This window comes from Acomys minous (assembly GCF_964271855.1).
Source record: "Acomys minous genome assembly, chromosome: 4".
Taxonomy (NCBI): domain Eukaryota; kingdom Metazoa; phylum Chordata; class Mammalia; order Rodentia; family Muridae; genus Acomys; species Acomys minous.
The window spans coordinates 71,426,653-71,440,493 of NC_140486.1; the positions used below are offsets into that span (position 1 = coordinate 71,426,653).

General features: G+C 53.2%; 1 protein-coding gene across 2 annotated transcripts in view; it reads right to left on the bottom strand.

Moving 5' to 3' along the window:
- CABLES1 (Cdk5 and Abl enzyme substrate 1) overlaps positions 1-12,313 on the bottom strand; it is a gene marked incomplete at its 5' end in the record, with an annotated part of 101,672 nt that extends 89,359 nt beyond the window's left edge. For both annotated transcript variants that reach the window (XM_084780730.1, XM_084780729.1), the window contains one exon: positions 11,592-12,313. In XM_084780730.1, coding sequence (XP_084636856.1) covers positions 11,592-12,313 — 722 coding nt within the window. The remainder of the gene's footprint in view (positions 1-11,591) is intronic.
- Positions 12,314-13,841: the final 1,528 nt, after the last annotated feature.

The following is a 13,841-nucleotide window of genomic DNA, read 5'->3' on the forward strand; positions in this document are numbered from 1 at the left end:
AGCCCATCCCTTGTATCCTCCTGTTCCTCCCTCCCTCCTGCTTTCCCCCTACTCCCCTCCCCTATGTGACTGAGGGGGACCTCCTCCCCATGTATATGCTCACAGGGTATCAAGTCTCTTCTTGCTAGCCTGCTATCCTTCCTCTGAGTGCCAAAAGGCCTCCCCATCCAGGGACCGTGGTCAAATATGGGGCACCAGAGTTCGTGTGAAAGTCAGTCCCCACTCTGCACTCAACTGTGGAGAATGTCCTGTGACTGGGTCACCGTTTAGCATCCCGTCTTTCCTCTTGTTTCTCTCAGCATCCCTCACTCCCTACATGGTACAGGGTATGGTTAGCATACCCTGCCTCTACCCCGAGCTCTGCGGCACAGGGGCTGGGTTGCGCTTCCCTGTATAATCCAGCCATTTTGGTTACCTGGCTCAAAGATCGTCTCCAGGTCTGCCACTGACCCCCACCTCAGGTGGCCCCTGACTTCTGCTACCCAGAGCCCAGCAGCCTTGGCACGGCGTCCCCGCCTGGCTCAGACACCTGAGCAGAGCTCATACTGAAACTCTGGCTGTCCCAGTGCCAAATAGGTTATAGCTGGGAGCCTTGAACAAAGTTCTCAGTGTTTGGCCAGGGTGCAAAGGGGAAAGGTTGGGGACCGATGAGGAGAAACTTACAACAGCAACCAGCCAGGTCACTGAGCAGCAGTGAACTTGACTCTGTGTGTCAACGCCACACTGACCTGTCCATCCACCAAGGAGTCCTCCCACTGGAGAGGGTATGCCGCTTAGACCCTGGACTGTAAGAACTCTACTTTTGCAAAGGGAACGAGGAAAGTGTATCTCCCTAGTTGGTCTTGAGGGTGCCCAGTGGGGGGCAAGGATCTTCCTGGTGGGCTGTCCCCTGACAGCCCTTGACAGTAACAGGCAAGACGGTGTGTGGTGCTTCACCTCATCCTTCCCCTGTGCTGGGTTAGCAAGGACAAACAGTGGCATTTGGCCTTGCTGTTATTTGGGACGGGGATGGAGCAGGATCAGCACCCACAGGAGGGTGTGGTGACTTAGCCATCTCGGTGCCATACCCTCAGATCTGCACCACCTTGCCAGGCCTGACTGGTGCTTCCTGATGGAAAGCACAGGTGTGGTTAGCGGGACGCACCGACTCTGAAGGCAGACAGAGGCTTCAGCTCTGCAGCCCAAGCGCCCCAGTTCTGATCTGCTAACAGGGTCCACTTAACGGAAACACACTGGTGTGCCTAGTGTGTCTATTCGGGGGTTTCCTGCAGAGGCTAACTGAGAAGCTGAGACTCACCCTCCCCCAGGGATGAGGGGGGAAAGGCAGGCAGCTGAGTACCAGCATTCATTTCCCTTTCTGATTCCTCACACAAAACCACATGACCAGCCACTGTGCCGTCCCTGCAATGAAGAACCACTCCTCTTCTGCACTGTTGTCTGAAACAATCCATCTTCAAGACCTTGTCAGATAGCCATTTCACAAGGCAGAAATTGTCCCCGATCACGGATGGCAACAATGGGGCTGGCTAGGTTTGCTAAGTGACAGAGCCATGGAACTTCATGGCTGGTCCTTCTCAGTCCATTCACCCACTGTGAGGACAAAGGGGCTGAGAGGCAGGGGAGAAGCCACAGGTGCCAGTGCCCATCCCCCACAGAGGGTGGGGGGAAGGCTACCCTTCTTGGGTTCTTGGGAAAATTTTCCACCACTCTTTCCAACCTAGGGTCCTGCTGGCTGCCCAGGAGGTGACCACGTGCCAACCAGCACGCCTGATGGGCAGGCTGCAGTCCCAAACCCTGGCAGAGCTTTCCTCTGCCCTTTACCACAATGACTGTGACCAACTCCTGCAGTCCTACGACCTCGGTTCTTTCTGAGGCTAACAAATATAAGCGGGAGCTTAGACAGGAAGTGTGGGACATTATACAGTATGTAATAGAAGCCTTTGCTTTTGTTAAGTGATGTGACTCTGGGAGGGGTGTGGATTTTATTTATTTATTTATTTATTTATTTATTTATTTATTTATTTATTGGTGTTTTGTTTTGTTCTGTTTTGGTTTTTTGAGACAAGGTTTCTTTTGAAGTCCTGGCTGTCCTAGACTTGCTTTGTAGACAAGGCTGGCCTCAACATCACAGCAATTTGCCTGCCTCTGCCTCCTGAGGGATTAAAGGCATGTTCCACCAAACCCAGCTTTTGGATGTTTTAAAACTCCCAGAATTGGAAAACACAGATGTTGACACCATAGTGTTAGCACTCTTGGTGACTTTCTAACCTGTAGCACCCTGCCAACTCTCTGAATGCCCTGATGAGAAAACACCTATGGAGGTCCAATGGGCAAACACCTATGGAGGTTCCTCGTGAGCGTCAAGCTCCAAACAAGTCACAGAGCGAATGCCACAATCACTGCACACATCTGTCGCCTCCAATATTTCACTGCACATCCCTCTAAGGCAAACTGTACTCAATTTGGGGGAGCCAGCTTGGCATGGGATCAGTAGCTAGCAGGCCCTACGCAGAGAACGTCCTACACTTTTCCAGTCTTTTCCTCACCTAGCAATACAAAGCCGACATCTTGGTCTATTAATAATTGGGTCAATGAGGAAAGTGTTTTAAAATAAAAATCAATCTCCTAGACACACCGATCTTTGGCCCTTGCAAATACTCTATTATATTCTTGTTGTTTTGTTTTGTTTTACTCTGTCATGCACTAGGCACATGGAGGGAATCTTTCATGTCAAGGGTAGGACCAATCCCTCCATACAATCTTACAACACTGCTAAGTCTAGACTAACACTGAAGACTAGCGTGTAGGTGTTCACCTCTGTGGCTAACCATGCAGCGATATGCCGCAGGCCACACCAACACGACAACCTCGTGCAAGATGAGCTGGTGTGCAATTACCCAGCTCCCCACACAAACAGAGAAGGGATGGGAAACTGTCATCAATCGCATGTTCCTGGAAGCCTAATGAAATCAAGCCAAACCAAACCACGGCACTGTAGTTTGTAACGAAAAATTACCGATATATGTATGATCTCCACACAGTGCCGAGGGCTGTGAAAGGGATTCCAGCTTCCGTATCTGAAAAGATTTTGTAATTAAAAAAACAAAAAACAAAACAAAACAAAAAACTTAAAATGTTTAAGCTAGCTGACTGCATAGATGGGGTGGTGCAGGTTCCCAAAGAGACCTCATGAGCGTGTGAGACCCTTGGGCCTGAGGTTCCAGGCAGTCATGAATGGTCTGGCTGGGTGCTGGAGGCCAACCTGGGCCTCTGCAGGAGCGGTGCAGCCTCCTCACCTTAAGCCAACTCTACAGCGCTGAAAGTTTTGCTTTAAAATTTACCGGAGACCAAACTCACACAATGGGTTTGGCTTTTGCTTCCTTTTGAGATGCTGGGGACTCACACTCAGGGCTTCCTGTATGTTGGGATATACTACAAATTGACGTACGTCCACAGCCCTTATATTTGGAAGCAGGAAACAGACAGCAATCCTGGGGGACATGACATCATCTTCTGTGGCAGATTCCTTTTTGCCCCTTAAGCATTTTGAGGCCAGGTCGTGCTATGTAGTCCAACCGGGTCTTGAACCCATGCTGGTCCTTCAGCCTCCATGTGAGGCTGGGGCTGCAGGCATGAGCCACCACACTCAGCTACCCAGCAGATTTTTCAGAAACTGATTTTCCATTTGCTTCCTTTGATGTGACATTGAGGCAGCCTCCAGAGGGATGAATGGGCCAGGAACATGTATGTAATCATGGGCAGCCCCCAAGGCACACCAGTTCTCAGGAAGCCAGGAAGGGCCCACACAGGCAGTCTGGATTCCCAGAGTGGGAACAGGTCTATCCTGATAGCTCAGTTTCCTACTCAGAGCTCACCACCAGACTACCAGCTCAGAGCTCACCATCAGACTACCAGCTCAGACTCACCATCAGACTACCAGCTCAGAGCTCACCATCAGACTACCAGCTTAGAGCTCACCATCAGACTACCAGCTCAGACTCACCATCAGATTACCCAGCTCAGAGCTCACCATCAGACTACCAGCTCAGACTCACCACCAGACTACCAGCTCAGACTCACCATCAGACTACCAGCTCAGACTCACCATCAGACTACCAGCTCAGACTCACCATCAGACTACCAGCTCAGACTCACCATCAGACTACCAGCTCAGACTCACCATCAGACTACCAGCTCAGACTCACCATCAGACTACCAGCTCAGACTCACCACCAGACTACCAGCTCAGAGCTCACCATCAGACTACCAGCTCAGACTCACCATCAGACTACCAGCTCAGACTCACCATCAGACTACCAGCTCACTGTCATGGCTAAGGGGTTTTAGTCAAGTCTCCTTAAGTCACCCAGCCTCAGGCTCCTCATCTCTAAAGCGGGCATAACCTGCATTGCACAGGGATATGGAACAGATAAAGCTCAAACACACAGCAATGAAGGGAAGTGAGGGCTCTGTCCCTGTTTCTCACCTGCTGGAGGGGGAGGGGGAGGGCAGGCTGGACAGTGCAGGCCACACTGGCAACCTTAACTTTCTCCAGGACGTGGGCTGTGGTTGGGGTGGGCCCATCAGGCTTCAGGACAGAGGAGGAGTGGGTAAGTACCCTGCCTCACCAAACAAGCTGGGGCAGGAGTGATGGCTGAGAAAAATAAATAAAAGGCCTGGGAAGCTGAGGGAAGCAGTGATGTGGAAAGATGTCCTTCAAGGAAAGGGTGGGATTAGGCTTTGGAGAGGTTTGACGCGTGCCAGGCTGAGGATGTACCTCTTAATGGTGCATGTGGTAGAGCCAGACCTTGGATTTGACAGCAACCCTGCAACTGTCCACACCAAAACCAAACCTTCCTCCAGTGTCAGGTGGCTGGGGAACTGGGTTTTGTTTTGATTCTGTGGTCACTCTGCAGAAAAGGAAGTCCATTTTGGCGAGACCTGGCCCCCAAAAGCTCTACCCAAGGGGGCCCTGACAGCGTGAAAACCAGAGAGGTCAGTAGAAGGGGTGTGTGTGACACATATGGAAAAGGCATTGCAATCCTGTGGACAGTGCTGGAGACTCCTCCCAGGAAGAAGTCTACATACACAGCAGTGATGGAGGCCTCAGGAGATATATATATATATATATATATATATATATATATATATAGAGAGAGAGAGAGAGAGAGAGAGAGAGAATATTTAAGTCTGGTAGGATCAATGTAGGTCTTAGAAAGGTCTCCCTACCCAGGGAGAAAAAAGGGTGCGTCCAAAAGGAGAACGGGGTCCTCTTGGAGAATATCACATCACCCAGGACAGAGCCCAGGGTGGACAGAAAGGGGCCTAGACACCTGCACACCTTCTGGGCACGGAACACCCATCAGGCCACAGGTGCCATGATTTTTCAGGGCAAGCCAAGGAACAAATAGCTGAGACCTTTGGTTGGTCACCCAGTCTCTGCCACAACCCCTCAATTCTGCTGTCCTAGCATATGACAAAGCCTTTCAGAATCTGCTGGTGAGGTCACCAGCTCTGATACAGTTTCCTTCATTGACTTCACCTCTTAGGCTGACCTGGAGACTTCAAAGGTCACCGCTCATATTTAGATTCCTACCTTTGCATCATCTAAGAAGGAGAGCAGGAGACAACACAGACGTGTGGGTGTGTGGCTATTTCCAAGAAATCAATACATAAAAGGCCAGTGGGTCACACCTTGCTGACCCCTGACTGCAGACCAGCATGACACCGTGAAGAGACAGAGTGTTCAGACAAAGAACAAAGGCCCGAGGGAGGAGGCAGTGTGATCAGGCTAGGGAGGACAGCAGGATGAAAAGCAGACCTGGTCCCACCCACCAGGCTGTAACAACAGGGCAGGGTCGGTATCAGAGGAGTAAGGGTCAGCGAAGGAGGCCTCAGGTAATTCCCCAATGGGATTTCACTACTGTGGTCCCAGAAAGCCCTGCTTCCCTGACCCACAGAGGTCCTTCTTAGACGATGCAAAGGTAGGAAGAAACCATGGGTTGCGATCTTTGAGGTCCACAAGCTGGCTTCTGAGGGCTGACAAGCAACAGAGCCAGGGAGGCACCAGTAGTCACCAGCAGATTGCGAAGGCCTTAAAACTCTGTCCCGTATGAGGGCTGAGGGACCTCAGGTAAGGCACTTAACCTCTCCACACCTTAAAACAGGACTGATACGCTGTCTCAGGATTGTCAGAAATGGAACTCACTGAAGCCTCATAAAGTGCTGCCTGTCTGCGAAGTTGTAATAGTGTCCAAGGTCCCAATCCCAGGAGTGACACGGGAGGGTGGAAAGTGTCCCTGCCCTGTGGGAGCTCACCTACCACTCATCACTGGGCTAAGTCATGTGTTCGTGTTCGCTTGTGCCACTCAGCCCAGCAAGTGACCTGATTCTGACTATGCCTCCTGTGATCGGCACAGTGGAGCCTTGTAATCGAAACCCATTGTAGTCAACTTTTGCTGAATGAACACACACCATACAGGATGTCAAGACCCATCCCTGGAGCTTCTTCTACGTACCTGGCAGATAAGCAAAGTAGCCAAGGTCAGTCTTGGCCTGTTGTGTGACCTTGGAGTCCTGCTCTGCTCTTGGCTAGGGCCGCAGTCCCCATGCATCTACAAAAGCCCTTTATAAATGGGTCCCCTGGCAGTCAAGGTTACCACAGCCAAGTTTCTTGATGAGGGAGGAGTGCTGGCTGGGAATGGCCATCTTCATGCAGCCCAAAGCTTCCCGCTTTGATGGCCTCCTGAAGTCTGAAGGCCAGAGTGACCCTCCTGTTTCCCAGGTGGCCCAGCTGATGATGGTCCTGCCCATAATCCCAGCACTAAGCCACAGGAGTTGGGAAGGACAGAAACTCAAGGCCATGCTAGGTTGCCGCGTTTGAAGCTAGTGTGGGCTGCTGAGACCTCACTCAAACAGTAAATAAAAGTGTCCCCTTCACTAAGCTCAGCCATCTACTCACTAGCCAACTCACTCACTCATTCATGCCTGTTTTCCAAGCAGGTCCGTAAACAAATTCAATGCTTTGCATCTAATTCTACAGTTAAATTAGCCTATGACTCCAAGCCAGACACACCCTAGCCTTTCCCAGCAGGCCCTGAACACTGGCAGGCTCATTTATCCTAAGCCTTTAATACCATGAGGAAACTGAGGCGGAGAGGCCAGAATTCTCAGAGCTGGTCCTGGATCAGGTCAGTAGCTCATACTGTTCCTCTTATTCTGCTTGTAAGTGCCACGGCCATTAACTACTTCTCGGCACCTAACTCCCCCCAGAGGTGACAGACTATACAGCTTCTGGGGTAGCTGCTGGGTGGGTAAAGCAAAGCCCAGAGTGGCTTCCGAGCCATCTCACAGCCTCCCCAGCACACACATACTGCTGCAGAGGGTCTGGGCCTGCGATGCCTCTGCCATCAGCCTCAATGGCCACCCCGTCTTCTGAAAGGAGCCTATCTGGAGCCTGGCTCCCTCCAAGACCACAGCTTTGGATTCTGAAACCTCTGTTGCTGGAAACATGGCTCAGAGGTAACCCGGGCTGGCAGACTGCTGAGGAAATCCATCATAAAGCAAGGAGGGGACAAAGCTAGGAAAAAAATAACCATCTCCTTCCCGGGCTCTGGCTCTCAACTCCTGGATGGTCTGCATTTTTTTTTCTTTCCAGTGAAATCTCAGAGATAAGGGTTTATAGCGGCATGAACCAAGTTTTCATGCTGATGTCGGAGCAGCACAGGGGGCAGGAGGCAGAAGGCCCTGCGTGTCCAGGAGAAGCCACCGAGAGTCTGGGCTCAGCCCTAAAAGGCCGAACGATCCCGGCCAAGCAACTTAACACACCTCTGAGCTCAGCCCTCAGACTCACCCTGGTATAGTTCCTCCGACCACAGCGTCTTCCTCAATTATCCCAGGGCTGGTTATTTGCTTTTGGCTTTGGTAATTCATAGCCCAGGCTGGCCTCAATCCTTCTGCTGTTGGGGGTCACAGGCAAAACCCCTGGCTTTTAAAGTACAGATCCCCAGGGGACGTTAACTACACCCACACCCGGCAGCCCTGACTCCTAGAGCGCACATTCAGCATTCAGTTAATCTTAGCATTCAGAAAGTGAGCTACAGGCAAGGCATTTGCAAGGGCCTAGGAGACCGGCCAAAGAAGAGCTCATGAAGAGAGTGACTCTGAAGGGTCGATTCACCTGCCCAGGGTCACACAGCTACCGTGGTGGTACCAGCACTCCAGCCCAGGACATGGGTCCATCCTATGGCCTCCTCCGCCACGGACCTCACTCTACATGGGACACTGTACTAACTCAGGTGTGCTATTTTTAAACAGTGCTCGGTCACCGTGCAGCCCTCTGGCTGGCAATCCCACCTGAGCTCCAGTCTGCACTGCTGGGTGGCTGCCTGCCAGTCAGAAGGGCCTGGAAACGGAACAAGGATTTCTGCCAGCTCCGGCCTGAGATGATGTTTTTAAAGTAAAAGAAGCCTTAAAATACATTTTCAAAATCTGCCCCCTTCTGCCTATTAACACCTTGCCCATGTGTGTGTGGGGGCCTCAGAGCCCCAGCAGAGGGGAAGCAAGGCAGAGTGTGGGTTCAGGAATCCCATGGAAGAGACGGGCATGGAGCCCCTATCACAGAGGCTGGCAGGATTCTGGGAGCCCTAAGATTCCAAGCAAATGGAGCCTAGGAAGTGGTTACAAAGTCGGAGGATCAAACAGAAGAAGGATTCAAGAGACCACCAGAAAGGGGCTACAAATCACATGGAGTAACTGGCTCACTGTGGTACAGACACTGTTAGCGCCAGCAGCTCCAAAGCTAACAGTGGGCCTACTGTGTGCAAGGAAGGATAAGGCTGCTCGACAGAAGGGAAGGGCAAAGACCCAGGTCCCTCCCAAGTCCCAAGCTGAATCTGTGGTAGCAAGGGTGGCAAGGGGGCCTCTCAGTCGTGGGGGACAGTCTGAGATGGCACTTTTCAGTCCCTCGGAACCCTGTAGTCTCCCATCTGTGGAAGAATCCACACACAGGGCAGCTGTGAGGGTCAGATACCTGTGATGTCCGGTTTCCATGTACAGAGGTGCTAACCTCTGCTTGGATTCACAGTTGCTGAGCACGCACCATATGGCCTGGTCACAGAAAAAAAACAAAAACAAACAAAAAAAAAAACGCTCCTCCCTGCTGTAGTTCAAACACAGCAAAACTCATTCTAACTGCTTTTTATAAGAGTCCAGGTTATAGGTGTGAGGTGGAGGGCTTCGCCGGCACGGGGAAGGGTCTGGGTTCCATCCCAAGAGCGCAGGAGTCCAGAGAAAAGTTACCAGGAAGAGTTTTAAGAGTCCGGACCTTAAAGTTGTGATTTTTAAAGAAATATCCATAACAAACTCAGTACTGCAAAGAGAACATTTGAGAGTCACTAGGGCAGAACTTGTGAATCCTCTGCGCACACAGGTCAGAGTGGAAACAGAGGCACTCTCCCCATGAGGCTAAAGGTTGAGAGCCACAGTCAGATGCAACAAGGCTCCACAGAGTTTCTTACAAAGCTGGGCAAAGAATCCATAGAAAGTCTAATTTGATTGGCATCTCACATCCCAGGCACATTTTCAAAAGCAGCATATGGAGGGCGAGAGCCTCACTGGTCACTGGGCTTCAGAAGCCAACACACCAGAGAGCAAGGCAGAGTGAGAGTGAGGGCTGGCCCGGCCTGGGCTTGAGGGAGTGTAGGCACATAAAAACACTCTTCGGGAATCATAAAAGTAGCCCAACTTAGACAAAGGGCTTCTTGGCCACATCAACCTTCCTCAAGTCACTTTAACCTTTGCCCTGCCCCCTCCATCAAGAGCTGTCTCAGAAAACAAAACCAAAGAACTGACAAAAAGCCAGCCACCATGGTGGCACATACCTTTAATCCCAGAACTCAGGAGGTGGAGGCCGATTTCTGAGTTCGAGGCCAGCCCAGTCTACAGAATGAGTTCCAGGATAGCCTGGGCTATGCAGAGAAACCCTGTCAGGAAGAAGAAAAAACTGCCCCCAAAAAGCGTACCTATAGGGCTGCCAAATACAGGCTATTCAGAAATAGTTTGGTCAATATGACTGTCTGGCGAGGATGCATCTTTGAGACTAGCAAAACCTGAGGTGTGTTTAGAGAGAAGAATCAATAAACCATCCTAAAGGTTCTCAGGGCTAGGATTAGCAAGCAAGTGCCAACGTACTTTGACACGGAACTGCTAGATTCTCCACACCTCCTGAGTGAGTTTCCTGAAGGAAGAGTGGAGGGCAGTGCCACTTCCAGCTTGCACATCTGCCCTCCAGGCAACACGGCTTAGCACGGCTTATTACAATGCCTGGCCCTGTCTGAGCCCTCTGCTAGGCTTAGGCTCAGACTCTAGAGACACTAAGTTCTGCTGACGTAGGGCTGCCCATCCACTGGAGAGATGCATGCTGACAAGAAACGCCAAAGCAGGATCCTGGCTTGTGCCCTATATCACCCATCCATCAGAGCAGCCGGACAGGAGGAAGCTACCTCCTCGGCCTCCACACCCTGCCTAAGATCCCGTGTGGATCTGGAATACTCTGCCTCGTTGGTCTGACTTCCTACACTGGGAAGCCAGCAACCTTCTAGGTAAACCCAGCAGGTTCTTCTCTCACTTCCAACCGGCCACCTTTTTTTTTTTTTAAAGCCCAAATCAGGCGTGAACCCTCAGGCGAGCATCACAGAAAAGCAAGGGGAAGGCCAGTCTCCCTGTCCACGTAGATTCCCACAGAATGCTGGCCAGGGTCTATCCCTTTAGAAGACACAGAGACTTTGGTTCTCTACGTTAACGCTATGCAACTAAGGCAGTCAATGCCATAATTTCTCAGGAGGCTTTATTTACCAATGAGGAAGTACTCCTACCACAGGCCTGCGGAGCCCCACCTCCTTGCCAACCTGTAGCCTCACAGTTCCACACAGAATCAAAGCCACTGCCCAAGCATATGGCAGTGAATTCCAGCTATTTCTCCAATAAGCAGGTCTCGCGTTTTTGTTAAGATGTCACAAACCCGCAGATAACTCACATAGGCATACAATAAGCTTCTAACTCACGCCCGTTTTCCCGAAATGGAAAAGTCTCAGGCCACATTTCCTCTGATCCCCACATACTAGGCCTGGGCCAAGGAAATGCCAGAAAAAGTTTCCATTTCTTAGAAAAACAAAAGGAAAATACGATTTCCCGGGCTCCACAAACTTTCCAGAGGGGTTCCCACGTGTCTGTTACTAGTTGGGGCTCCTAAGCGCCGCCCGGCCCCACCCACTGCCCCGGCAGCCGCGAGCTGGGGACGCGCCTCCGAGTCTGGACGGGTTTTCAGGAAGCTAGTGATCTCCTTGCACCGCTTTTTAATTGCTTTTTTCAATTCCCAACTCCCTGGGCCAAAGCAGGAGCATATAGTGCCCGCTCTGCTAGTGCCGGGTTCGTGCACACGTGTGACCAAATACTCCCAGGGCTCTTCCCCTTTCACATGCCCTACTGGTTTGGGATTCCGGCCAGGAGCAGGAAGGCGGGCGCGACCCCGGTGTGGTTCCTGCCCTCGGGACACCGCAGAGCTGGGCGCGCGCGGCGTCCAGGATACTCACCTGGACCTCTGCAGCTGCTCCAAGGCGCTGGTGCTGCCGACCTGGCCTGACTGCTCCAAGGCGCAGTAGTTCTGCGAGTTCTGCCTGGAGAAGGCGATGGGCAGGATTCCCTGAGTGAACGAGTTGAGGCGGCCCCGACTGCCGCTCACACTCACGGGGGTCCCGGAGCCCAAGAAGCTGGCCGGCGGCACCTGCACGTTGGTAAAGGCATCGTCTTCCTCCAGCTCCTCCTGTCCCGCGACTCCCCGCTCGTCTGGCAGCTGCAGCTGAGCACCGGGGACGGCTGGGACTGAACGGGGCGGCTGCGATGGCTCCCCCGACGCCCGGGGGACTAGGGACGGCGGTAGCGGACAAGGGCAAGAACCAGAGCCAGCAGTCCACGGCGCGGCCACGGTGCTCGGTGCCGAAAACGCGTTGCAGCCAGCGGCCAGCAGGCTGAGGCGAGCCCTCGCTCCCGGCTTGGTCGCGCCGCCCTCCTCGCCGCCGCCCCACTCGTCGTCCTGCAGCGGTGGCCGTCCGTCCAGCGAAATGTTGGTGAGGAAGGACAGGGCAGCCTGGCGGCGCCGCGGGTCGATGCGCGGCTTACGGAGAGGCTCTGGGGGTGCGGTGGCCGGAGGCGGAGGCGGCTGTACCCCGCTGGTGGTCACGGTGTCCGTGCCTCCTCCGCGGCTGCTGCTGCTGCTGCATGCGGCCGAACCCGCGGTGGCTGTCGCCGCCGCCATTGTGTCCGTCTGCGGCGTCAGTTCCGCGGTGCCCGAGAAGCGAGTGGCGGGTGCCGAGTGCTAAGCGGCGGCCGCGAGCCCAGGCGACCCGGGATGGGCAGGGCGCGGGGCGCAGGCGGTGTGCGAGGCGGCCCTGCCCTCCTGCGGGCGGGCCATGCTCGGCCCTGGGCGCTCGGGCGCCGCTGGGACCCACGCGCTCTTGGTTCGCCCTCCGCGCCCGGGACCCACGCGCGCCTGGTCTCCGCTCCGCTCCGCGCGATCACGGGCTCCCGGGCCCCGCGGTCAGTATTTATAAGTGCGCGCACCCCGCGCTCGCGCTCTGAAGCGCTCTTTGCAATAACACAGTATCACGTGTGGGGAATGAGACCTAGGAGGAAAACAAAGCCGCAGGCGGAGGCCGCCGCGCCGGGAGGCGACCGCGCAGGAGGAGGTGGAAGAGGGGAAGGAGGAGGAGGAAGGCAGCGCCTAGCGCGTGGCAGGGCGGGGGCTCACCCGGCCAGTCCCCACGGTCCCAGCTGTTCCTGGGGCGCGCGGAAGCCAGGTGCTGGAGGCGAGCACGTCACCCCGTACGCTCGGGCGGGGAATCGCGGTGTCTGTAGAGCCAGATGAACCACAGCCCAGGCTTGTGCTCCCGAAGAGTTATGGGGCGTTCACCTGGAGCCTTCCTACCGCGAGCTAATAATCGAATCTGGCGTTACCCATGGGCCTGGACTTACTTGTTCTTTTTAACAGTTACGAGGGAGGGTACACCTCCCTACGTGGACTTCCCCACCAAAAGAATCGCTAACCACTGGGTTTTGCCCCCATTCTTTCGCCAGACCCAGGGGGCTGCTGCCAAGATAAAGGATAAAGGCACAGACCTAGCTGCCAAGGTGTGTTGGCACCTTCTGTGTGGCCCAGTTGAGTTACACACACACATACCCTTGGTCCTCTTGGCAAAGGACAGCCGGGATTTTCATTTGGTCGCTGAAAATGTATTGCATTTTCTGTGAAGATCTGGGCGAACTAAAATAATCCTGCACTCGCGTTGTTGCCCTCAACTTGCAAATGTCTTTCATTCCTCTATAAATCGGGACTGATATTCCCATTTGTTTCATAGACATCTGTTTGGCTCCTGGTTCCACAAAGATGGGTTCCTGCCTAAGGACACAGTGACTCTGGGGTCTAGAAAGAATCAGCCTCACCCCCCCCCCCCAACAAGTGGTGTTAGGATGAGCAACTACGGGGGGGCGCTACCCAGCCGCTTCCCAAGACCTCCAAGTTCTCTGGCCTGTGTGGGTGACTTATTAAACGCTGTATGGAACAATTGTCGCCTTGAATTAGGCTCCGCAACACCTAAGAAGCCTTGCTACACTTCTCTGCGGGAGAAAGCAAAGCGTTTAAGATGAACGGATTAATTTAATTAGAGGTTTAAATTTAGCCTTGAAGCTAACGGCTAAGTAACTCTACATTGAAATTCCACTCCTTTTCAAGTTCAGCAGAGTAAATTAAGTAGCGAAGAGCAGGCATGAGGCCTTAGAAAGCGCAG